Source organism: Helicoverpa armigera, chromosome 21 (genome assembly GCF_030705265.1).
Source record: "Helicoverpa armigera isolate CAAS_96S chromosome 21, ASM3070526v1, whole genome shotgun sequence".
Classification (NCBI taxonomy): Eukaryota; Metazoa; Arthropoda; class Insecta; order Lepidoptera; family Noctuidae; genus Helicoverpa; species Helicoverpa armigera.
Window position 1 is genome coordinate 1814130 of NC_087140.1, and position 24773 is coordinate 1838902.

At 35.8% G+C, this 24773-nt stretch overlaps 1 protein-coding gene across 4 annotated transcripts in view; it reads right to left on the minus strand.

The window, feature by feature from the left end:
- The window catches only part of LOC110375912 (cGMP-specific 3',5'-cyclic phosphodiesterase), a 122480-nt gene that overhangs the window by 12648 nt on the left and 85059 nt on the right, over positions 1-24773 (minus strand). For all 4 annotated transcript variants that reach the window (XR_010277516.1, XM_064040048.1, XM_064040049.1 and 1 more), the window contains 2 exons: positions 11794-11907; positions 4010-4127 (listed from right to left, as the gene is read on the minus strand). Coding sequence is in view for 3 of the 4 variants with exons in the window: in XM_064040048.1 (XP_063896118.1) it covers positions 4010-4127; positions 11794-11907 (232 nt within the window). In the remaining variant the exon portion in view is untranslated. The remainder of the gene's footprint in view (positions 1-4009; positions 4128-11793; positions 11908-24773) is intronic.

Below are 24773 nucleotides of genomic sequence, written 5' to 3' on the forward strand. Positions count from 1 at the left end.
AATTAGCGCTCAGTTCCTAGAACTTAACAAAAGAGAGGCGATGCCCGTTAGTCGAGAATACAAGACTTTAACAGGCTTCCCTATCGATGCAACAATAACCGTTACCTTACTGATAAAAAGGAATAGGTAAACTGGTTTGTAAGGGGTAATTTTGGCTATAGTAAGTGGACTGACAAATTACTAAATTCCTTAGGCTACTATCTAGAGGCATTGCCGTAGATAGAAATAAGGACTTATACAGCAAAACATGCTCGAATTTCTTAATGTAAACAAAATAATAACACTTCTAACTAAATGTTTGGTTGTTACTTTCAGCCAAGCTGACACACACTCGTACATATTTATATAAGCTTCAATTTTGAGAAAAAATGCTATAGATTTTCTCTACCACTATCTATTTCTCGCACTGTATCGAAATATGACACCAATCCGAAAGCCAATCAATCTTTGAGGCATGAAATCGGGAACACCCCCAATGATCGCGATCCTGTGGCGTCGAGATGTTCTATATTTAGACAAGACAGTACTTACACACGTTACATGGCTGCTCAAGTTTCGTGGCCTTCAGTGTACGTCACATAGCTTTGTCTTCTAACCGTAAACAGGGGGATTCGTTTGAAGGTGGTAATCTATATAAAGTTGATATTACAAAAGCGTGGGCAGTATGAGCAGAGCTCGTGGCTTCAGAAAGAACCTCACAGGTCGATCGATCATAAGGTTATGCAAGGCTTGACCAATTCGACGTAAAAGTTTCTCCGATTAAAGTCGCGTTAAATAGTTAGTTCCCGGTGGTCATTTTAACAGGGTAGTCTTTGATTGAAGTCTGAAGACAAAAAACTGACTTTGACTTTGAAATAGACAGTCAACCCATGTAAAACAGTGGTCCATATAACAAGTTGCAAACGACTAAGCCTGGAAGCTGACCCCAACATAGTTTCTGAAAAGGCTCGGTATATGATAGCCGAAGCGAGTTAAGTTGTGTTTTTATACAGTAGACACTTATCATTTTCAATTTGGTGATCTGCCAGCTAGTACTTTTATGTGGGTCATAACTCAAATCCAAAACGTTACAAATAACAATTAATTAAGAATTCACAACATACAGACAGACTGGGGATCCAAACAGCTTAATTACAACGAACAATGATAAGACGTTTTAATAATAAACATTATGGGCCATTGAAAGTTTTATTGCGTTTGAATGGGTCTCACAATGGCGCATCAAAACAACGTTAGAACCACCCTGTTATGGCGACCACACATAAGACATATTGCTTGAAACCTCTAAGTTTCCACACAAGTATTTCTGGGTATTTAATTAATACACTACATCTATCAATTCTACCCAGGCGGGCTATGCAAAAATAATTATTCAAATCTGATTGATTCTTCTAAAGAGTATCATTGAATTGAAATGATTAGCTTTGACTTTGAACAGAACACCCGGACACTGCAGATCAGCATTGAATAGACGTTGACATTAACATACTATCATAGATACGAGAACAAGTTAGAAGCTGGTAACTCAATTAAATAACTTTTGTACTGGAAAAGTGGCCGTCCTGATGCCAGGCTGCTGATCCCCTTTAAACGTTGAATACTTTGAAACATATGAGGGCAGCAATTGGTAACACTAATGTCAGCTGGTAGCAACTAGGTAGCAACTCTCTGTATGAATCTCGAGGGATATTATGGGAAGTGATCGGTGGTTCCAAAGGATAAATTAATACATATAAAAACCAAGACATCAATACATCAAAATGAAGTTATACCACGAACTCATCACGCCAATTCTCAGCAGTCGCGTCAACTTGACGAACGTTAAAACGATTGGCTGCAAACGTATCACCTTTTATTCCCTCCCCGCCACCCCCGAGTAATGTAATTTTCACTCGAAATGAACGGTGAACGCAAAATGTTTCAAATACTTTGCATTCCGTCGACGTTTTCACCCGAAAAGGGTTATAGCTCTGATGTTACCTTATTGCGAGTCTTTGAATTTCGTTTTAAGTAGAAATCCTTACATATATTTTGTGAGCTTTTGGATGTACATACTACTCAAATTAGGTAGTTCATGCAAGAAGCAGTCTTCATGTATGTTGTCGCTTTCATCTACTAAAACTTTTTGGATTCCTTTCGTAAATTAAAGGATACTGAAATCACTTCCTAATAATACAATTCTTGCGCAATTGTATACTGTATGTAGATAATAATTAATTTTGGCCTTCACACAACGCTTTCCTGAAACTTTTTATTTCTCTTTGTGTCACTTGCATTCCTTTCCCGGTCATAAATCATAATAACAAATTGCATGGACTTTACTGCCTGCTTATAAGCACTAAATATCTCTGTCCTACACACCTGATAGCATCTTAAATCAATTTCTTAACACGATGTGACAATCACAGCTTTTATACTAAACCCTCTCCCAGCAGTGTGATAGTCATTATTAACATTTCTTTTTAGCATACTCTTACTTGTGTCACTAGCATTCCTTTCCCGGTCATAAATCAAAAGAAATAACAAATTGCATGGACTTTACTGCCTGCTTATAAGCAATAAACACTCTCTGTCCTACACACATGATATCCTTTTATATCAATTTCTTAACACGTGGTGACAATCACAGCTTTTCTCCCCGACCCTCTCCTGGCGGTGTGTAGTTGTTATTAACATTTATTTTGAGCATGCTTTTATTTGTGTCACTGGCATTCCTTTCCCGGTCATAAATCAAAAGCAATAACAAATTGCATGGACTTTACTGCCTGCTTATAAGCAATAAACACTCTCTGTCTTACACATATGATATCCTTTTATATTAATTTCTTAGCACGTGGTGACAGTCGCAGCTTTTCTACTAAACCCTCTCCTGGCGGTGTGATAGTCGTTATTAACATTTTGAGCATACTCCTATTTGTGTCACTTGCATTCCTTTCCGGGCCATAAATCAAAAGCAATAACAAATTGCAAGCCTGCTTCTGAGCGCTAAATATCTCTGTCCTATACTCACGCCAACATCTTATATCAATTTCTTAACACGTGGTGACAATCATAGCTTTTCTAGCAAACAGGAAACCCTTCCCAGCGGTGTGATAGTCGTTATTCATATTTATTTTGAGCACACTCTTATTTGTGTCACTTGCATTCCTTGCCCAGCCATAAAACAAAAGCAATAAAAAATTGCATGGACTTTACTGCCTCGCAATAACAAATTAGATGAACTTTAGCTCCTGCCTAGCACTAAATATCTCTATCCTACGCACATGATAGCATCTTATATAAATTTCCTAACACGTGGTGACAATCACAGCTTTTCTGCTAACTCCTCTCCCAGCAGTGTGATAGTCGTTATTAACATTTCTTTTGAGCATACTGTTATTTGTGTCACTTGCATTCCCGGCCTTAAATCAAAAGAAATAACAAATTGCATGGACTTTAGCTGCTGCCTAGCACTAAATACCTACTCAGTCCTTAACTGCATCTTATATCAATTTCTTAACACGTGGTGACAATCCCAGCTTTTCTCCCAAACCCTCTCCCGGTGTGATAGTCGTTATTAACATTTATTCCGAGCGATTCCGCGACGGTGCTCGGTGCGACAAAATCGATGCCCGTGTAATTTTCCCGAGGGCTGGAATTCATGAATCATAACAATTTGGGAGCGCCACCCTTTGCGGAATTATCAGTTTATTTGTAAGGATTTACAGGTTATGTAAGGCTCTATTGATTTCTTGGTGTTTTAAGAGGAGTTGAGTGGGTTTCAAGGGTAACAAGTGCTCTCAGATACATCTTGGGATTCTTTTAACACCTTAAGTAGTTTCAATGAATGTCGCCAGTATTCTTGACTATTGACATTGTTTAATTCTACAAAAGAATAAGAAATGTTTCTAAAAACATTATTGGCAACCTTTATGTGTTTATCAGTGCTAACCAGTAACTTACTGAACTGCGCAACAAAATGCCCAATCTACGGAGTTTTTCCCTCCAATCTGGGTCTATGAATCCTCACCTGTGTCCCTAGTGACATCGAAGAGTTTCGCCTGCAGGTATCGGTTGGGAGGTACTCCCTTCGCCAGGAACAAGCTGCCTCGGTCCGCTGATGTCAGCAGGCACACGTTTACCAGGATCTGAAGACAAGGAATTCATGGTTATGAACATTGAAGAAGAAAATGGTGGAAAAAATGTGATGAGGTTGAAAAAAAAATAACTTCCAATAGCAGTTTCACTTGCGTCTTGTGGGAACCACTCTGCGCAACTGGATAAAAAACCTTCCCGATAAACGTGGTATCTAAATATATGTAACACTGAAATGTATTCTTTATGGATCCAGTATTCCTGGGATCAGAGCTTCCAATGTAGAGGTATAAATATTCAGATGTATAAAATTAAGTTACAGCTAATTCGAAGTATGTAAGTTTTACTTAATCCTACTACTTTAAATAATAGTCATAATACAACACGAGACATTGTATAAAACGGAGCCAACTGTACAGACTACAACATTAACAATAAGACAAATCGATACAAATCTCATCTGAATAAATAACTCCCGCTAATTTATATGCAGTAGGATAAGGAGATATTTCTTTTGTTTTCCCAGCTTATTGCCAGACGTTTCCAACGGGACTTTTATTTGCATCCAAAGACTTAAGAATTGCTGGAGATTCTAGTTTTTCAAGCAATCCGATTCATCTGGCTTATCAGGCTTTGGGAACTACAGACTGTTTTGTAAAACAAAGTAATGTTATCTTTTTAGCGTAAGCAGGATTGGATTGAGTATTCTTTTTTAGATTAGTCAATTAAAATATACAATGGATATTGCGTATTTTTTTTTCTGCTAACGTCTTCGTAAGAAAAGCTGTCTTTTGTTTCAATAGAAACCTCTTTCATTAATTCTGTGAAAATGCGGGCATAAGACCTGATGATAATGCAGGCAAAAAAACTCCATGTATGAACAAAAAAAAACTAATTAAGGTATCCCACCACCTAATCCAAAAAGAGAAACAGTAAACAAAATAACAGAGGCTTGTAATCCATTGTTCGCAAAGCCTACATATAAAGGATCCTATATTTCACTTTCGGTACAAAAAGGATCGCATTGTGTGGAATAAAAATAGCCTAGCTTGAATTATAGAGGAGAATTAACCGGTTTTTACGGGCACTAACTTTTTCCTTAATAACGCCATCTACTGGTGAAGCTAGTAAATTAGGCCGTTTACGTGGTGATCGATAGATAAAGTTCTATGGTGACAAGATCCGTAGCAAAAACTTCTGTACCGAATGATTACATATGTAATTATGTTGTAGGTTGTATTAACTTGGTTGTGGGCAAAAAGAGAGTGGTCGCAATTTATGGGTTTTCTTAACTTAACTCCCTATACTTAATGAGACGAATACCGTCTGTTGTCAAAAAATCTGGATTTCAGGTAAATCTTTTACACGACGCTTACTGTTCACAAAAAATCAATTAACAGACAAAAAGTCCGAGCTCATTTCTTTGATAATTCCATATTTTTCAAGAAACAAAGCGTCTACTTCCTCGAAGCGAACCGAGAGACATCTGCAAAATTCCCTAACTACATAATCCCTTTTAAGACGGCTTCTACAGCAGAAAAACTTAAAGTCCGAGCGTTTTATTTTGAAAACTCCATCAAGACAAGTGAGGGATTAGGCTCGCGATCAACCATTTTGTAAGAGCCGTCCTCACTCGATGAAGCTGAAACTTCTTTCTACTTTAATTAAAAAAGAACTTGTTTCCAAAAAGTTTTGTGGTTTGTGTTCTTTGTTTGAACAAACTTGGGCTTTATACTAAAGGTATACCTCCGAAGGAAACTTATATTGTTAATGGTTTACAGAGCAAATAGAGGTAGGTTAAAAACTGTCTGGAATTTTGGAAATCACAGTCAGAGTACAAATTGACAAACTCCAGATAAATCTGAAAAAAAAAAACACTAAGCTCCCAAAATACACTTTGTCCAATTTGAAAGAACTCAGTAATCATAATTTCTAGGAGGGTTTAAGTTGAAATATTTTTTTTTATTCCCTCACTTATAGCAAGAGGGAATGGCAATCCGACACGATCTGACGAGAGATCACAAGAAGGACCGATATCTACTTGCTCTCCGATGCCCATCAACGAAAGTGCAGCTTTCGGACTTCTTTGTAAATTTCTTAAAACCCTCGAAAGCGATTTCCAACCCCAACCTACTTATCATCTCATAATACCTATTTTATATCGAAACAGTATACCGCACATCAAAGATACACAACTACATATAACTACAAATAACATAAGTATCGTAGAATCTTGTTCAGTACTTCGCAACAAGCTTGTACGACCACTAATTGGGTTGTTCCAGCGTGCTGAAGTTTGTAGGAACCAAGCTGCGTGGTATATGCACTTGTACACATTGATTTATTGGTTTTCTTTGACAATTTTAATTTGATTTTGTGAGTCCTAAGTAGTGAGTAATAATTTTGAGTTTTGTACTTAGATTCCGTAGCAGTCCTAAACCCAACTTTGTTCCTTTTGGAGACCTTTGTGTACTAGGGATCTTAAATATTTCGAACAAACTTGCAGCTCTAGCTGGTTTTGGCCCTAAAGACCCCTTAAAGCTAGCTGACCATCTTATACCTTGGATTGGATCTGTTACTTGATAATGTTACGCGAAACTACAAAATTAATCCTGCTAACGTATCAAACAAGGCAATTTCGTATTGAAAAACTTTGCCACTGTTAAAAAGAAACTGTACCAAAATTAAGATTGAAGAACAGTAATGAACCAGCGACATTTCCCGTGACAGTTCTAATATATCGGCTGTATCGTGCCAAAAAACCAACTGTAGCCAAGACAATTTATTGTTTCTGTGTTGGCAGTTCTGTACTAACTTCTAGATCTATGTATTTTCCAACATCCCAATTGGATAGCAGACTACTTGTGTAATATACTGTTGGCACTTGTATTGAAAAGAAATAAAGAATGTCATAATCTTTTTCTTTGTACTTTGATATTAAAACTAGCTACCGCCAGCTTCACCCACATTGCGTGGGAATTGCCTAAATAAAGCCTATAGACTTTTTAAATGCGAAAAATTTAACGTTCAAACAAACTCTTCAGCTTTATAGAATTAGGATGTTCTGTCTTTACGCTTATTACTAATTTCTTTGGAGCTGTGGCTCCACAGCGACTGTCAAGTTCCGACCAACATTTTTTTCCTTCCTCAGGTTTGCAGTCTTAAGAATCTCTCTCATTGTCCAATTTACCAATCTACATCCCCTCACCAACACACACCTTCATAAAACCCAAATCCTAATCCACTGCTCCACACATCCCTTTCATTCGAATAAGTTATCGTAATATCATATTAGAGGTTCGTTCATATCTTCCCTACAATAACTGTTAACGCGAGCGTCATGTGGCTCAAGCATATTGCGTGCACGATATGACGTTATTTTATGTTTTTCTGTGGATCTTCTGTAGCGAAAATCTTCATCTTGACGTGTTTTTCTTTTTGGATATTCAGGTAATATCTCCTTTCTTTCGGAATTAAGTTTTACCTTTCGATATTGGGGCTGGCTTCCAAGCCTTTCAGTGTACCGTAAAGAGCCAATGTTTTACATGTAGCTGTGTTATTTTTCTGAGCTCAACATTTACCATAAAATAATTGGTTTTTAACTGGATTTTTTCATTTTGACTAACGCAAAAGATGTACAAATGACAGCTCGTACCAACGGCTTAAAAATATGCTTTCTTATAACTTAAAAAAATCTTGCAAGTACCACTTTTCTACAACACTTTCGCAAAATCTTAAAACAAAACCCCTCCCAACTAGCCAGCTACAATTACGTAAGGTGACATTACACTTAAGCAGTTTTCTGAAGAGACGAGGGACCAGGGTACCAGACCAACGTGTTTCGCATACATCAGCCGATCCTTATCCGATATTGTTCTTCTAGTGTTTGTGACTCGTGACAGCGGTAACGGCTGCGGGGAATTTTAAAACAGGATTTTTGTTTGGAGCTAAGATTAGTGTGGTGGTTTTCATTTGAAGTTTTATTTATGACGTGCTATTCGCGGTATACACGTCCCGAGGGAACCACTTCCCGCAACTAGATAAAAAGTGGCATACGTTCTTTCTCAGGCTCAAAAGAAGAGACAAGCTGTGTACGAAAAATTAATTTGCTTCAGTAGTTTTGGTGCGAAAGTGCGACAGAAAGACGGAGTTACCTACTTTCGCATTTATAAAATTAGTAAAGATTAAAAGGACATGTAAGAAGGATCGTATAGTGTAATTTAGGCCAAAAGTCAAGAATATTATCGTGGACAAAAAGCTGGGTGGTGAATTCGCTTACAACCATTTCCACTAACAGCCCGTCAAGAACAAAATTGATTCGATATAATCCGTGGCTACAATATTAAATTACATTCAATATATTCCTTTCATATTCTATCGCAAAAACTCTTATACGTAACCCTCCACCGCCCAAAGAAACCGATTGACCCATATTTGTTTAATAAGCAAAACAAAACGAAAGGAAAAGGACCAATACCAACCCTCCGGCTAACCGATTTAGCTGAATTGACTTCCCTGGGGTACAATATACCCGATAAACGAGATACAGTAATATTATCATCGAGCTTGAGACACTAAGTCGCGTCCCTTAGGGTTAACATTGACGGAAAGTTACTTTTCTGTTATTTGTAGTTTGTGAAGTTCTCGAAGAAATGATCTGCTATTGAAAATATTCATATTTTGTCAATTTATCATCTCTTAAGTCTGACACCAGTCTAACCAAGGGGTATTGGGTTGTCTGGGTAACTGGGTTGAGGAGGTCAGATAGGGCAGTCGCTCCTTGTGGCACACTGGTACTCAGCCGACCCCAACACAGTTGGGAAAAAGGCTCGGAGTATGATGATTATTATTATTCGTTCGAACGAAGCTATATACGGACTTTTTATAATTAAGTATGTCGGGATCGACTTTAAGTCTAACCGTGTAGGTACAACAATTGTAAGTAAATACCATTTATATGTTAAATTCTTAAATTATTATACCACAAAAGTAATTTCCATCAAATTGTTCGACATCAATGGCCTTTCGATTTCATCTCCCATAGAAAACAACGTAAAACATAATAAGTCAATTTAAAACCACCCCGTATAGCCCGCCATAAAACAGCAGTAACTGTGATGAGATACAGGATGTTGTTTTTGTAATTTAAACTCGTTTTTATGGCCACGATAAAGTATAGAAGTGTTTATTTTTGAGACTAGTTTGGAGAAGCGGGTTTGCTAGGTTAGGTGTTCGATTTTCTATATTTACTTTTTCCCTAATACATAGTTTATCCTTATAATAATCTTAATTTAATAAAAATTCAGAATTAACTGTCACCACTTATTTACAGTCATCATAATTGTTAAAGTTGCCACCCAGCTGCGTGCGCTTTGCAGTCCTAGTTAAGACCACGCTTACCGGTAACAACTCTTACGTGGAAACATTCTCTTAAACACAAACCAGTTTTCCAAAACCCTCCAAAAACAATATTTGTATTGAAATCAGAATTTCAGAAGAACCTCAATAAGGCTGTAAATAGTTAATTCAGAAACCGGCCGTTAGTCTTTCTAACATCCCCAAAACAGTTGTTACAAGGCATGTAAGCCAATTTCAAAGTTCTCCAATTACAAAGGGACTCGTTTCGTAAATAGTTAAGAAACTAAAAGAACTTTTTATTAAGTTAAAAAGTTCTTTTCGAACTTACTGTAATAAAATATTTAGCTGTGAAAGAACTCAAGTTTTGTATATTTAAAGTAGTTCTTGAGTTGAAGTTCATTGTATATTTACATTTTAAATAAAAGTATGTAAATGTAGAATAAGTTCCAAGTTCTTATAAGGTGGAATTTTTTTTGTAAAGTTGAGGCAGAATTCCTAAAGAGAAAAAGTGTGCCTACTTATGTATGTACCTACACTAAAGTTGACGTACTTTGCCATCTATCAGACAAAAATTTTATTCGAAGAAAAATCCTTTAAAATCTGCGCCATTAGAACCCAGAAATCTCTTTGTATCACAATTTTATCAATAAAACACCCACCGATGTCCATTTATTCGTATTGTGGGTGTAGCCTTCAATTTTTATTGCAACTCTGTTTAAGTATTTCAGTTGAAATTTCTAAATTAACTACCAAATAGATACCTACTGAAGTTTTTGTCACAAACTTAAACCGTCAATAGTAACAAACAAACAGTCTTCAGTGATTATTTCCTACGATCTCTCGTAAACTGAAGTTTAAAACGTTCGCCCGTCTGTTTGTTATACTGTAGAACTTTTAGTGCGCACTCGAATATATTCCCAGTTAATTGGCGGTTTTGTGGGAACGTCCCATTTCCAGTGCACGCTACAGGTAATTAGAATGTTAGAACACTATACAGGTTGAACTTCATACTTAGTGGTCATTTACTAGTTAATACATTGCAAACTCGTAATTAATTACATGTTGTGAACTTTTAGGAAAAGTATTACTCGCTACCCAGAGATTTAAATCGTTACTCTACCAACAGATTTTTTGTAGGTATTCTATATACACGATAGAGAGACACAACAGCAAAGAAAGAATTTACAAAGGTAGTGCTTATTTCTAAAGATATCTCTTCCAGCTTACCTTCGAAAGGAATATAGAAATAAAACCGATGTAGACAGCGTGTCAATAGTGTTTTGAGATAATCTTTTAGGGGTAACCTAAGTATACATATAAAGGGTAAAATAGGGTTTTATTACTGAAACTACACTGTCCGTCTGTCACCAGAATGTCCCACAGAACAAACGTGATTGTCTTACTAATGCTAGCTCTAAATTAATAAAGGCACAGAAATCGGAATCCTTCGTGCGCGGGTTCTACTCACACTTGGCCGAGTTTAAACATTCATATATCCGGATGGATATGACCTTTACAAATAGTCATAACGTTATATTTAACTAGGTAATTGTAAGAAATCCTATTTACATAAAAAAAATCTTACAGTCGATTAAGATAATAAACTGTACCCAGAAAGACCTATTAAACTTGCTAAAGACATGTCAAGATAGTTGCGCGGTTCAAAAGAGTGGGTCTCATGGAGAAGAAATGGCAAGAAACTCCATAGACATTCTTTTATTGTACTCTATTAATACCTATAGCTACAATCTGACCCAATCAAACATGTCCAAAGTAAAATCGACAGGGTTTACCAATTCTGACAGCCATCAACAACAGAAGCACAGTTCATACCATTGTTTGTTAATCTCTAACTCCTAGTTAGCGCGTGTTTGATGTTTGAACTAAATATCAGTTCTCCAGTAACGGGAATTTCTGACTGAAGCGGTTTTCGCTGTGTAAGTAATTTCGTCTTAGTTCTATTTTAAATTGGTCAATCAATCTGATTTATGCCAGTATGGAAGTCCAAAACAAACTTAGGAGATACACAACTGTTAAAGACAGACAGCTTATTTAATCTGGGTTCTACATTGCATGCCTACTACGGACCACAACCTGTAATAATCAGAGGCTTACACTCGATTGTCAAACATAATACATAGACACTCTATTTATAGAAGAAGCCTACAGATAAGGCGTTTATGATTGACTAATTTTTATCCTTGTGCGTGGAGTAGTCCCTACGGTAAAAGAAACAGCTGCTAATAGAAGCTTCTTGATTCAAGTTACATTATGAGTTGAGAGACGACGCAACGCGCAACAGACGTATTTTCAACTACGAATTACGCGGTTGATTAATACACTAAAGAAAAGAAGGCTTACCTTGTGACAAAGCACATCAATGTCGAGTTCGTTGGCGACGTCCTTGATGAGGTCCATGAACAGGTCCGCCTCATCCAGCTGCTTCTGTGCTGAGCAGCTCGGAGATCTCGACCTCTGGAACAATAGAAGCACTCGGTTAGACTGGGGATTTAATGGAAAATGATAGTGGTCGTTGATAGTTTGTTAACTAGATCATGGAGAAGAGATCCTGACTAATATTATAATTGCAAAAGTAACTCACGCGAGCGGTTTGACGCCAAAACTACTTGATTTAAATGAAATAAGTAGACCCTGATAGAGCCTGAGGACATGGTTAATTTTTATCTGGATGCGAGGCGTAGTTCCCACCGGACGCGGAAGGAACCAGGGGAATAGATAGTATCAGCTAAAGGACTTAACTAAAAACAAGACATTTTACGGCTTATCTATGTAGAGAATATCCTTTTTTTTGCAATAAAATTTGATTCTTTGTAATTGACAAAAATAAAAAAACTGACATTTTCATTCAAAAGGTAAAACAATTCAGTTCGCTCGCGACAAAAACGCTTTTTTTCGGCAAGCTCCATCAATTAGATCAGAATTGTCAGTCATTGTCAAGTCCGGGGCCGCTGCGCAAACACAACGCGGGCCGCAGTGTAAAAATACACGTTTGTACGAGTTCTCGCGTCCCAATGAACCTTTAGTAAATAGTGGAGCGTGAAAACTGTTACAGTCAAAGAGTTTTACTGCTAAAGTGGAGTATTTTGGATTCCAAGTTTATGAGAAAAACTTGGTTTGCTAAGAAAAGTTGTGACGTTATGAATGTTTATAATTATAATTTTATATATAATCTTGACAAATGTATTATGTTTGGTAGGATTTGGTACGTAGGCTCATTTAGACATCACTACATGATATAAATAAACTTGCTTCCGGCTGTCTGTTCCTATGTTTGACTAGATCCTTAAAACTACGCAACGGATTTTGATGATTTTAAAAGTGTTTCTAGCTAGAATATGGTCACGAGCTCACACTACTTTTCAAAAATGCTATGACCTCAATATTGTCACCTAATTCACACTGAAAGAAAAAGGTACAGCTTAAATATATAAATAAATCCAGTAATTCCAGTAAAATTTTCAAAATAGAAGCACAAATAGCTTTGCTATGAATAGAGATGAAAATACCTAGTTCTTGTGAGTGGGTTAGATAATATTACAGTATGGACAATGGGTCGCGTTTTATTTCCAAGAGTTCTTTGAAGTGCCGCCCGCGCGGTGCCTTTTGTAAATAATGGAATGGAAATATTAATATTGTATTTATAATGTATTTAGTTTTGTTTAGTTTATCTCGGTTTTGTATTTTGCCTAACCTTTATTTTTGAGATTTCAGTGTGCTTTTTAAAGCTATCTTTATTTTTTATTAAGAGCCTGTACCCATAGGGTAAGACCATATTATTAAGCTTTCACTGTGTTCACAGGCTTGTCTCTGACAAACCGTGTTAACAAAGACAAATACTCTTATCACTTACTTAAAAAACTGAAGAATGTGAGAACTCAGCCCAGCTTTGTGTCAAACTGAAAATTAGATGATGCAAACTCACTAGGGCAAGCTAGGACCATTTCTAATTTGGCGTACATTATTTTAGGAATATAATAAATAAAAGTAATAATACACAAGACCATCTAGAGTTGAATCGCTTTGCAGGCGGTCTTACTCTAGTTATTCCCCTAACTGTGAAGCCATTTATCAAAACCAAAACTATATCCAAGTGCAGCATATTCTATTAAAATAAAATGCAGCCGCAGCAGTAATACCTATAATGATTAGTTGCAAGTGCAGTGCAGCGGTGGCAGGGTGCCAGCTCACACTGAGTGTACCTGCGGTCAGTGGTTTTGATAGTACGAGAATATTTTAGTAAATATTGGAAATTAATTTTACCCGATATGGTGGATTATAAATATAAAATTTGTTCTGGAAGAAATATGCTATACATCAAACTATTTATAACTGAACACAGATAAGAACAGCTGAACTGATTTGGTTGAAAATTGGTGGAAAGTTAAAACCTGCAGAACAAAACGTGATATTATCCCCATTCCAGTATGGGAATGAATTCCCTCGGAACGTGGGTAAAATCGCGGAAGCTTTTTTGAAATAAAACTGGTCATAGTTTATGTCATACTATATATAAAGGTATACATACTATATACTAGGTATAAAGTTTGTTGATGTCAAGAGCAGATTTCAATCGCTAAATTGTACACTAACAACATTAAAAATTGGTCGCCTGTCGCCAATATACTGTTTAACTTCGCAGATTCTAACATCCTTTTCCCTTCAGTTACTTATAAAATAGATGTTTCCAACAAAGCAGTGATCTGAAAGTATCATATCAAGCGGATAAGGGTTTTGGCCTAATGGAGTCTCAATTTTACTTTATCCATATCTGCCACGTTGCTTTTATCAGAAAAACTTGAATAAAATATTACGTTTCATTTCAAGATAAAAAGTAAAAAAGGCAGCTAGATATCTTTCTGTTATCATATCAATATTAAATAAAGCCAGCTATATCTAAATACTGGGAATCACTTTCACTAAAAGGATCCTTTTGATTATTTTTGCGAATTGAAAAAAATACGCTAAATAAACGAGTGAACTGGCCAGCCAAGCGAAAATGGACTTTGATTACGCAGAGATAGAAATGCTTTTGAATGAATGGATCCTTTCATATTTTTAAGTAGTAGCTTCAGTGTTTAAAAATTGAGATTTATTTCTTTTTGCGTGAAACTTCATCGGTTGGGCACCATTAGCAAAGACGTTGTTATCGTTCTGAAAATGGACAATATAATGACTAGCAGAGGTGCCATAACAGAAAATCACCGAAGAAAGTAGCGCGCCAAAATGCCCGTGAGCGGAGGACGAGGAACGTTACTGTTTTTGATTCTATACAACTTCTTTGGACTAGACATTTTTTTGTAATACCAAAAATCGTTGACGGATGTGCCAAAGAACCCAAACGCTTTGATAGTCAACTCATAACTGGATCGTTTCGGTCACGCTCACTGTACGAATTTGACACAGAAGAAGGCGCCTGACCTACCTGCAATATAGCATCTCCGTTTTTTCCTTGCTCCGTGGTACCGAATAACCGTCGTAATCCTTTGTTAAGTAAAGTTGTGCCCTTGTAATCGTAATGGTCTTGAAACTCTGTCTTATTGCGAAGTTACGATTTACGAAGCTGGAGTTTTTGACACTTCGCCGAAGCTCTTATGGAAGTTTGTTAATTTGTGTAGGAAGTAAACAACGGGAGGGTTTCATCGTTTCTGAATAGATATTTATTTGGATAGAAGTTAGTGTGTAAATATCTGACAAAGACTATTTAATTACTTACTTTTTTTTGGTTGTAGTTAGGTACTCGTAGCCCTCACCATCTGCCTACCCTTTTCCCAACTATATTGGTTCCGGCATCAAATCTAACCAGATGCAGCAGTACCAGTGTTTTACAAAAAACGACTGCAAATCTGACCCCCTCAACCCCTCAAACAAGTTACCCGGGCATCCCAATACCCCTTGGCTAGACTGGATGTCATTCTTCAGGCTACCCATATATTATTACTATTCGTATATGTTATAAACCGCTGAAGTAAAATATAATCCACAAAATGAAGTGTCATACAGGGTGAAGTTGTTATTTTTTGCTAAATCTAGTTTTAAATATAGTCAAATAAACATTGAAAGTCTAGCCTCTGCTATATAAAATGGGCCAGCTATTTGGGCTATTGCCACCTCGCAATCACCGAACCAATTTAGCTGTTGAATGTGGGGTGACCAGGAAACTGGCTTTTTAAGGATTTTTTTATTGTACCTAATTCTGCGAAGTAAAAGTCAAAAACGTTTAAAGGCAGTAGGCTAGATTTTAGCACTTTTCCGTCTTTTGTAATTTTTACTTGTTTTTTATTTATGTTTTATTCTTTAAATTCAGATCGTCTGGTTATTGAGGAAATGATAATGACTTTAAATAAAACTTACTGAAAATGAATTTAAATGACAGAAAAGAAATTTGATATTATAAGGTTATTGACATCGACTTTAAATTGAGACTTGTCTACAAAACCAGTAACGTGCGGTCACCCTACCAGAACGCAATCTGCAGTAGTGCTGACAAAATTGCATTTCTCTTGGAATTGATGGCGAGTGCAATTAATTGCATTTGCTTTCTATCAATATTTGATAACATGAATATTAGTTATTCAAGCGTTTGCTTCTATTTTCAGATGTATTTAATATTTTATTCAGGGAGTAGATAAATTGGATTTTTATTGGCTAAGTAAATATGTCTTAAAGGATTTATAGTTTTTGACTTGTGTTTTTTATAGTTTAAGAACATGGTACTTAGGATAATAAGTTGCGTACATCTTGACGTTTCATTACAGTTAAAAATAGTTAGATGATTTGCTTATCAAAATGGAGTTTAATAGAAAAATTGCTATAATCTAACAAACGAATATTATTAGTTGTATTTGTAGAAAATACAATTGAGACTATGATTAACTGTAATTTGCTTTACTCATAATAATATGTTTCTCTATAAATGCTTAAAAATTACATACGAGACCAAAAAATCTAATTTTGTCAAAAATAAAATTAAAATCCTAACAGCTTTATCAAAATGGTTGCCAAAAAAAATCATAACATTCAAAATATACAAATCTGATTACTTTCCTATTCATATTTCGGGCACGTATTACCCGAAATTTCTTCTGAAAAAATGTAATTGAATCTGTTGCGGGCTAATTCAGATGTTCCGAGTGTCCTCCCGACTTGCCATGAATATTTTGTACTATATTATGTATATGTATGTTATGAAGTAAGTTTATGTATATTATGAAGGAAGGAATGTTAGCTTATTGTGAGAATGGTACGTAGTTTTGGTTTGAAATAATGTTATTTATTTAGTTAATAGTGGGTGACTTCGTGTAGTTTTTTGAGCTGTCGCACTTTAGAGTATACACAGAGATCAATATCTATGATATATATAGATAGATTCAATATCTATCAAAATTACGATCTGAATAACGAATACTGTCTAAATGTATCTTTATTTGTAAGAAAAAAGAGGTTCTATAGCTACTAGCTAAAGCTGAAATAATCCTATTTTGGACAAGAAAGCATTGCCAGTATAAATTAAAAACTAAATAATGAACATGAATCATTATGGCTTTAAAAAGGAGTCATTATAAAAGTATTGCAATACAAGTATTCAGAAAATATAACACTGAAAAATCTTAAAAAAGAAAAATTCCAGCATCATTGGAACGATCGCATTTTCCGAAGCCCGGCTTTTCATTAAAATCTATTTCAAGCTTACTAGAAAACGGCTTGAAAAATGCAAAAAAAATATCACAATTACTAAAGGAGAATTTCCCTTGCTATTTAAAAAGAAACTGAAAAATGTGTTTCAATAACAACCTTTATGCCTGAAGCCTGAAAAGCTACCTTTGTATGTATGTACACAATAGAACACAGTCGCGCTCAGTACTGAAGAAAGAAAACAGCAATTTATTGTTAATTCTATTACAAAAGAACTGAAATTGACATTATTGTTTTCAGTTTTTTTTTGTTTTATTATTAAATTGACTTTGATTGTTTTTGATAGAAAGAGTATTGACTTGTTATTTCACGATTTAGCCATCAAAGTGGCTTTTGAAAAATTCTGCTACTTTATTAGACATCCACGAGAAGTGGGTGAGATCGCTGGTGGAAGCTAGTCAGTATTTACAAAAAATGTTACACAGAGTTCTAGCTACTATACCTATTACTAATTTATCTAACACCATAGATAGTTATTAGTGATAACACTGACGTTACCTTTGGTCTAGTTTCGGTCTAATTTAGCCCGCCTGTCCTACCTCTATATGCAAATATATTCACGTTAATTAACACTAAGCTATCTGTCCATCTAGCCATTTGTCTGTTATTACTATTGCATGTTTATCATCATTATAGCAACCAACATATTACCAGACTGTCAAGTAAGGTATTTCTATTACAACTACCAAAACTTGATCGCCAAGTAATTCATATTATAATTCCCTTAGAATATGAAATATTTGTTTGGTTACTTACGGTTTGACAAGGTTTACATACTTTTTAACACCCCCAAAAAAGGGATCTCATAAGTTTAACCGCTATGTGACACCGCAGCTCTTAAATGGGTGAACCAATTTGCATGCGGTTTTTAAATGAAAGCTGCTTTTTCAGAGGTGATTCTTAGACATGTTTCATTGCATAATTATGTTCAGATGATTTAAAGCTAGATAGTCCCATAAAAAAAATATGAGACTTTTTGATCCAGGATTGCAAGATTTATGAAATATTTCCTCCGACTTCCTTACACAAGGACTCGTACATAAATAATTCTAAATCGATTCAGTAAATATTGAATATTCCAGGAGTGGAATGTATGCAGTCCCGCCAGGACCGCTCAAATCTGTCCGATCATCGATACCGGTATTCGAATACTCGATACCTGAATTCCGACTCGATTCGGAACGCATTTTTGTATGTCCAACGAATATTTGAATAGTTTGTGATTTGTATGTTTGTTTGTTTGTGTGTTCTCGCTGTTTTGGTGTAGGTTTTACTGAGCTGTTTCAAATGAAATGGTTTCTTTTATTTTATTTAGGTGGTTCGGGTTTACTGGACTTTAACCCCTCTGCTCGACAAGATTTTGACATATGACTATACCGTTGATTCGGCGGGATATTTTGAATCGCGACATGGAAGTCAAAAATTTGTACTAACTTTCAACACATGAATTCTAATTCCGTAATGCCTGATTAGAAATATTTTACCTATAACTTTAGAGCTCACTTATTTGACAACAACGTGCAAAGGTCAAATGGGGTCAGTTAATTCAGAAAAATATAATAATTACGGTGTTTTTAAGTCTATCGAAAAGTTAGGCATTTCAAATTTGGTGAAAACTTACCAATAAATAATCGCATCACTTTCTCAAACACAACACAAACGTCATATTTATAACATTTTCAATCCATTGCAATACATTTCGTGCACTTATTTATGTTCAATAACTAAAAAATCAGCACATAAAATACACAATAAAAATGAACAATATTTACAAGATCAAAGTCACAGACAAGTAGAGTTTGGAATAGAGTTTTATTTTTTTTTTCAATCATCGGTGTGCATTCGATACCTAAATCGGATATTTATTATAAATAATCGAATACCAATTTTATATATTTTTTTTAATAGCAACTTATTTCAATTTTATTTATTAATTTTAAATTATAGGTTCAATTTGTTTTTGTTGTTAAAAAAAAAGATATTTAAGTTTTATGAAAGTTTTTAGCATTAAATTTTTATATGTAAGTATTATTTATTTTGGTGTTGCGTCATTCGTAATAATTTTTAACTTTAATTGAATTTTTATTACCTATTACGGAATTTTAATTTATTCTTATATTATTTCTGAACAATTCTAAGATTTTTGTTTCGGCGGAGGGTAAGCCTGCTCATAGAGGTATTTAGCCTACTTCAATCGATCTCAGTGGCGTGCACTTGGAGAGGCCTATGTCCAGCAGTGGATTGCGATAGGCTGATGATGATGATGAGGGTAAGCCTGGTGTTCTGAAATATAATGCAATTTGTAACTACCAAAGTAATGTACTTATTTGATGATGAGAAACAATAATAATAATTGATTGATTTTAAAGTCACCAAATATTTTTAACCGAATCCCAAAAAGGAGGTGGTTCTCAATTTGGATGTTTGTTTTTGGTCGAAAGGGTATATTCCCCATATTTGTTATTAGGTCCAGGATCTGATGATGGAAACCTTGAGAAATCGAGGGCAACTCTCGAAAATTGTAAGCATAGATAAGGTTTAGCTTGACACTCAGATGTTTGTCTGATAACACTATGAAACAGTAAAGGTTTGGAGCTGACCTGATGATGGAGACCAGAGAAGGTCGAGGGATCTCGACAACCGAACTTCTCTCGTCTCCATCTCCTTCACTATTGCAGAGGCCTCGTAAATACGAATAATATTATTTATATAAGCACAAACACGAGAAAGTTTAAATATTCAGTTGTCGAGTTCCCTCGAACTTCACTGGTCTCCATCATCAGTTCAGCTCAAAACCTTCACTGTTGAATAGTGCTACCAGGCAAACACCTGAGTGATAAGATTTCAACCTATGTATTTCTGCAACTTTCGAAAGTCGCCCTCGATTTCTCAAGGTTCCATCATCAGATCCTGACCTGATGATAACGGGACCACCTCGCAAGTATACGCTATCAAACAAAAAAAGAATCATTAAAATCGATAAATAAATGGCTGAGTAATCGCGTAACAAACATACAAAAAAAAACGGTCGAATTGAGAACCTCCGCTTTTTGGGAAGTCGGTTAAAAATAAGTCGGCGGCGGCCATCTTTCCATCTTGGACCAGCTTTCGATGAACAGCGAACTATTTGCCCTTTCAAACAATGAAATCGTCATAAAATTTTGCGATAACTACACCTAACTACGGCTCTCGTCAAATAGCTTTGCCGCTCAGTTAAAAAGTTGGAAGTAACGAATCGCCATTAAGTTTGGCAGGTCTACAGGAATCCTGCACATAAAACACCCGAAGAAATAAATAAGTCTTCATTTGCCGTCTTCAGAAACCCTAAAAACCGAAGATTTTTTTTATTCCGGCTACAACTTATTTTCTACCACTGATTTTCTAGCATTTTTTTCAAAATAAATTAAGTCATTTTACTTTTCCTAATTTATTTTCAGATTATGGTAAGTACCTATACAAAAGTGCAATTTAGTAATATTATAATATACAATTATTAAATCGATTCTTTATTTTAACGAATCGGATCATTCGATGCAAAACTTCTATCACCGTCGCCATCTTGTCTATGCGTCTTCAAATTTAAAAAAACAACTAATGTAAACAAACATGGCGAGTTCGATCAGAATTCCCGGTAATTACGATTGGATTTTAAAAAGGTATATTTCTAACGGGATGCTAAATATGAAAGGTTTGAATGCGTAAAAATAATTTAAATTTATTTAGTTATTTCATTTAGTACTCACAAATGTGGTTTGATTGGAAAGAAAATAAATATGAGCGTAAATAATTAGGAAAGTGTATGACTGATTCGCAGACCCCAATTGGGGTCTAAACCGAGCTTACGGTGACATTGATGTTCAGACCCCGATTGGGGTCCGCTACGGATTTGACGGTTAAATGAACGTTTTAAACCAAGCAGTAGGTGTGGTGTGTTCAGGCCCGCCGTAAGCGGGCGTGCAGCGCGTGCACAGCACGCGGGCGGCACGTCCTAGGGGGCGGCAATTCTAGCGAGTTATCACGTAATATTTAAAAAATACAATATCTTTTTACTAATGATTTGATTTCAATATTTCAGAACACAGCAATAGCGCTAAGAATATTACTTACACTGCCAGTTTCAGTTAGGTACATCTGTTGAAAGGACATTTTCAAAATTAAAGATTCTTAAAAACGATTTAAGGTCAACCAGTGGCGTAGCGTAGGGCAAATGCTATTTTAACATTTAGGGGGCGGCAAAATTAAACCAATAAAATTTCGGAAAAAGCCGCCCTAAGCTTTGGTCGTCTCCTATTTTTGACTGTTTCACCCTTTGCATCCCCAAAAAAAATTCGCGCTCGCTGCGCTCGCGGCTCCATGTCCGATATTGCATTTTATCTTTGTTTAATTGTTGAGGCATTCGATTCAGAAAAAACATTTTTCGTGCACGTCCTTTATGGCTTTTTATGATATGTTTACTTCATGAAAACTCTAAGGAAAAAATCGCGCTCGCTTCGCTCGCGGCTCTTGCACTTCACTTCTGTGCATATCTTACTTTTTAACTTTGCTTTGTTAATTTACAGTGTTTTTTATTTATTTTGTGTCCTTAGACTAAAAAATTTTCGCGCTCTCTCCGCTCACGCTTCCTTAATCCTTACATATGAAATGTGTCTTATGAGTTGACTTTTCAACGGGAAACCCACTAAATAACATATTTTACTGACTTTAAACATTGTTATAGATATTTAAGTGCGTTAAGTAGTTTAAGTTAATCACAATCTTTCAATACATAGGGGCCACTTGGGTAATGATTGCACTGCATTGACGCCCTAAGCAATTGCTTAGTTTTCTTATGGGCTGACCCAGGACTTCTTAGGTTAATCTGAACATTTCAAGACAAAACGTATGTAGTCGTAGGGCGGCATAATCAGTTTTGCACGCGGGCGAACAAACAGCTAGCGGCGGGCCTGGGTGTGTTGATAAGAAATTAATAACGCAAATACAAGGGTCGTGAAAATCCCAAATACACTTTTTAGATATTCGGATAACAACTCATTATTAATTCTAATGTTTGATTACTTTTACATCAGAATTCAAAACAAGGATGATTTTAACCGACTTCCCAAAAATGAAGTTCACAATTCGGATACATATTGGTTTGTTTTGTACATAACTAAGTATTTAAGCATAACATACCTATAACCTATATTTCTGTTCAACAGTACTGAATCTTAATTCTATTTTCATGATATTTTGTCGTCACAACAAATAAATTGTAAGAGAAAGATTTTCGCGAAGGACCCGCTAACGTTCAATGATAAATGATTGTAAGTGAGTTATGGCTTTCGGAAACCGGTATAAATGGTGCTGCTAACATTTTTGATGTTTTCTTAAGGAAGTAAGATGAAAAAGGAAATAAATATATATATACAGGAGCCAAAATTCTGTATCTTTGGTAATTTTTTCATTTTTTGCAGTTGTTACGGGTCAGAAATCAGAAAGTGTGACAAACAGTATTACCGGTTCACCCGGGTAACTGGCTAAAGGACGTCAGATAGACAATCGCTCCATGTCAAACACTGGAAATTAGCTACATCAGGCTAAGACTGGAAGCAGATCCCAAAATGTTTAGTAAAGAGCTATGTAGATGTGTAAAGGCCAGTTCATTAAAATAAAGTATACTCTCTATTTCACCAACAATAAAAATAAAAACAAATAAAACCCCTCATAAATAAAATAAAACAAAAACTGTTTGTGAAGAATCCTGTCAACCGTGGTCAGTCATCGATTCAGCCGTCAGTACAGATGAAGCTTAGAGTTCAGTTATTAAAAGTGACGGGAGCCCCGCGGAGCCATCGCTCGCAGGTTTCACTTTCGACAATCAATTTGTTTGAAATAAAATCATCGTGCTTTTTATTATATTGTGGGCTGTGGTTGTTTGTATATAAGAGCGTTAGAATGGGAAGTGTTTGAGAAATTAAAAGTGTCTCTAACAATTGAAGATGTCGTGCTTATTAGAGTAAGATCAGGTATAATTTTATGAGAAAAGCCACAATTTTTCATTATTCCCTATTTTTGAAGCAGTGGAAAGGAACGTAGTTGTTGTTTAGTATCTATGCCCTTTTAGCTAAAACGTATTTGTACCAACTACGGGATGTCTTTGGTATTCAGTAATACTGAATCGAAGCATTGTTCCACCACCTTCAAATAAATCCTCAAATAATCAAAAATCCCGAATTCATTACAGCACCGTCATTAGCACACTTGTAATCTCATCTCCTCCGTATATTACCGCTGCTAATTACTTCAAACTTGCTCAAAGTTCTTTAATAACGATCTTTGTAATTATTCCCCGTTCATTAGTACGCGCTAGTCAACCGGGCTTCGGAACAACTGGTATTTAATGACAGGGCTTTACTAAAGTTTGGGTACCTATAAGGCTTCGTGGCTAATGTAAGCATGCTCTTGTAGCAATATCGTGATATTCTTGACACGTTTTGACACTAAGTACCAAATTCTGAGGTATAGAAGTTGCATAATATATCACTAGATGCCTGGAACTGAGTATGCCACGTCTAGTCCTCCAATAATATAAGTTCTGCTACGAACAATATAAGTATGTAGGACGTATAGTGTAAGATAAGCTTAGTTCATTTAGCATTTCCATAAACAAAAATGGTGTTTTACCAGGTCTTACAACTGCGCATTTCTCTGCGTCATAGCACAACAAATGGTTTTGTCAAAACAAAAGTTACGTACGTAGCTCCAAGTAGCACGCAAAAACTCGTAACAAAACATAAAATATTCGACGCAAAAATTGCAAAAACGACGCAATACTCCAATTTAGGAGAATTATAAGTAAAAAGGTGTCTAAATGGACTTTTAAATGATAACGAAATTGCTTATAAAGAAGCTGAAATTGAGCAAAATATTCCATCACAAAATGAGCGAATAGAAAATCACGTATCCAATATATGGAAGAAAAACCATAAAAAATCTTTGTACCTACCTGTCCCAGAGGTACAAGAAATAATATACGAAGGTAATCGAAAATGTTACTCGCAGTGTACCGAGTTGGTACAGGAGAAGCCATAAAATTTGTACCGATGCGTGACGTCACAGCAGTGTTGTGACAAATTGTCGACACGCCGCACTCGATAGAATTTGAGTTTTATTTACTTAAACAGTTTGTTGAGTCGCGTGATTGATTTGGTAGGCGGCGAAGTTGTGTAGCTTTCGTTTTGATTGATGGAAAATTCTAGTTTGTATCAATGAAATTCTGATATACCTGGCGAAAGTATACTTTTAATCGAAGCTGGCTTAGGTAATAAATGAAAAAAAGTCTTAGTTACATAATAAATGGTAGGTTATATTGTATCTTATTTACGATAATAAAAAAATCTTCGGATTTTTGGTCACAATTTACTAACCTTCTCGCATTGGCTCAGTAGCCACCATAATCTGATGATGATGATGATGGGTCCAATATCAAACATTAAAATAAATAGGGAAATGTGAATGGATCTCACGCACAAAGAATTATTAATATCAAGCAAACAATCACCCTGAAGACACAGACAGTAACAGAAGTACTTTCACCCTTTACGTAAAGAACCCCAAAAACTGGAGTGATTAATCCCCACCCTCCCAGC